General features: G+C 41.4%; 1 protein-coding gene across 1 annotated transcript; it reads left to right on the top strand.

The window, feature by feature from the left end:
• The first annotated feature begins 889 nt into the window (after positions 1 to 889).
• Positions 890 to 1,609, top strand: LOC110931627. The gene has a single exon (XM_022175013.1). The coding sequence runs from the start codon at positions 890 to 892 to the stop codon at positions 1,607 to 1,609; it is 720 nt and encodes a 239-aa protein (XP_022030705.1).
• Positions 1,610 to 2,419: the final 810 nt, after the last annotated feature.

Here is a 2,419-nt window from a genome sequence, read left to right as displayed (position 1 = left end):
GCATTTGTGACAAAACGTACAACTTGACGAATCGGCCACGACGAAATAGAAATCTGATTCGTCAACTGTAGCGACGAAACGGGTGATGTTTCGTCAAGGGTTCTAACGGCGAAACAAGGGTGTTTCGCCGAGTGGGTAATTATGCACAGTAACTTGAGTTAACCCTGTTAGAAGTTAACTGAGATATTTAACTGCTGTTAAGTATAAAACAATACTTGTATGATTACGAAAACGTGCAATGTACTACTTGGTGATTATTGATTGAACTCTAACGTGATCAACATGAACATAAATTGATTATTGTACACGTGCATACTTTAGGACGTGATTGATTTACCTTGAGCACATACTTAGCATACCAAGCAAACCAAGGTGAGTTAACACAGCCAAGGCATGGGGTTCCCAGGGCGGGAATGGATTGGATTATTTACTTGCACTTACCTAGCTAATGGAACTTAGTTATATGGTCCTCGGGTGAGGAAGGGTTATTGATAAGATACGACTAGACTAGTGATACTAATAGAACTGATCTTCGCACACACGCCGGGGTTAGCTGCGATAATATGACTAATCTTCGCACACATGCCTGGGTTGGCTGCGAACCATACACTAAACTTCGCACACATTCCGGGTGGCTGCGATACAAATATACCTAGTCTAGAATACTTGGGAAATTTCCCCTGATCTTCGCATACATGCCTAGAGGGCCGCGATACGAACTAATACGATACATGACTTAATAAACGAACACAAGGCTTATTATACTATTACGATTACTGATCTATTAACTGTGAACTCGCTCAACTAGTTGTTGACTCTCTGCTGCATGCCTTGCAGGACCTTAGGTACATATGGAGCTTGCACAGGGAGGAGCAGGTCGTTGTGGGACATGGATCGTGGATGCCATGTTTGGTCCGACGTAGGTAATGGCCGTAATACTTCAGCTTGGTTTGATCTTTGGAGCGATTTGGGGCCTCTTGGTGATTTTCTTTCGCCAAGAACTATTACAGATGCTGATTTTCATTTGGATGACACCGTGTTCAATATTTTCTCTAACGGAACATGGAATTGGCCTGTGGCATGGAGGGATCTTTTCCCTATTCTTACTCAGCTGGATCACTTTCAATTAGAACCAACAAAATCTGACCGGTTGCTATGGAAAGATGGTGGTGAATTTCAGGATTTTTCTTCGTCAGCCGTGTGGCATTCGGTCCGGCATAGAGAATCAGAGGTGGATTGGAGCGGCATTGTTTGGTTTGCCCAATGGATTCCTAGGCACGCTTTTATGATGTGGTTGATAATGAAGGGAAAGCTCCTTACTCAAGACAAAATTCTGCAGTGGGATCTCTCAAGGCGAAAAAACATGAATATGATGTGCTGTTTATCATGCTATGAGAATTTTGACTCTCATCAGCATCTATTTTTTGAGTGTAAATTCTCTGATAAAGTTTGGAATATGATTCGAAGTAAAGTGGGGATGGTGGCCGTGAGTTTGAGATGGGTGGATATCATCGATTGGTTATGTGCTCGAGTTCAGTCAAAGAAAGCTGAGGTTTATGTTGCGAAGATTCTAGTTGCGGCAGCTGCGTATACTATTTGGCAAGAGTAGAATGCGAGGTTGTTTAAAAATCAACTGCGTCCACCCGAAATGGTAAAAGATATTATTCTGAAAACAGTGAGATACAAGTTGATGGGAGCTAAGCTAAAGAACAATGCTAGGGTGCGGAAGCTGCTTGGGGATTGGGAGATCTCAACCGAACATAAAGATGATGGAGGCTAATTAGTTGGTAGTGTTCTGATTGTCTAGATGAGTGTCTAGGTGTTTTATGTCCTGGTTTTTTATTCGGTTTTTGCTGTTGTTGATTGGTTTTACTTTCATGGGGCATGTCTCATGATTGAACTGGTGTAGGCTCTCTACTCCACTTGTTCTTTTTTGGTTGTGAATATATAGAATCACCGGGGTAACCCTTTACCCAAAAAAAAAAAAACTTAAACATTAGAAACTTATTACTTGCGTTGGTTTTACGCTATGCTTCCGCTACACTTTGAAAACTATACTTATGTTTTGAACACCTATCGTATTGAATGTTTGGTTTGCATTTACTTTTACTTGTTATTAATTACATGTTCAATATGATTGGTGGCTTGATCCTGGTCAGTCACGCCTCCAAGCGGTGGTACTCCGCGTGTGGATTTTGGGGGTGTGACAGATAGGACATTGGATGAGAAATTGTCCAACCTATCTCAATGGGTTGAAAAACAAGAGGGATGCAGGGCAAACCTCAGGTACTATCTTTATGATACATGTTGAGCTTAATGTTATTTCTTCAAACACATGGGTACTAGATACCGGATGTGGAACTCACATTTGCAATTTGTTGCAGGGGTTCAAAAGAAATAAACATTATAAGAAGGGAGA

Source organism: Helianthus annuus, chromosome 3 (genome assembly GCF_002127325.2).
Source record: "Helianthus annuus cultivar XRQ/B chromosome 3, HanXRQr2.0-SUNRISE, whole genome shotgun sequence".
Taxonomy (NCBI): domain Eukaryota; kingdom Viridiplantae; phylum Streptophyta; class Magnoliopsida; order Asterales; family Asteraceae; genus Helianthus; species Helianthus annuus.
This window is presented reverse-complemented; position numbering and strand designations above follow the sequence as displayed.

Bases quoted from the DNA above. Each gene is read 5' to 3' on its own strand.
- LOC110931627 (XM_022175013.1), top strand. From the start codon at position 890: ATGGATCGTGGATGCCATGTTTGGTCCGACGTAGGTAATGGCCGTAAT.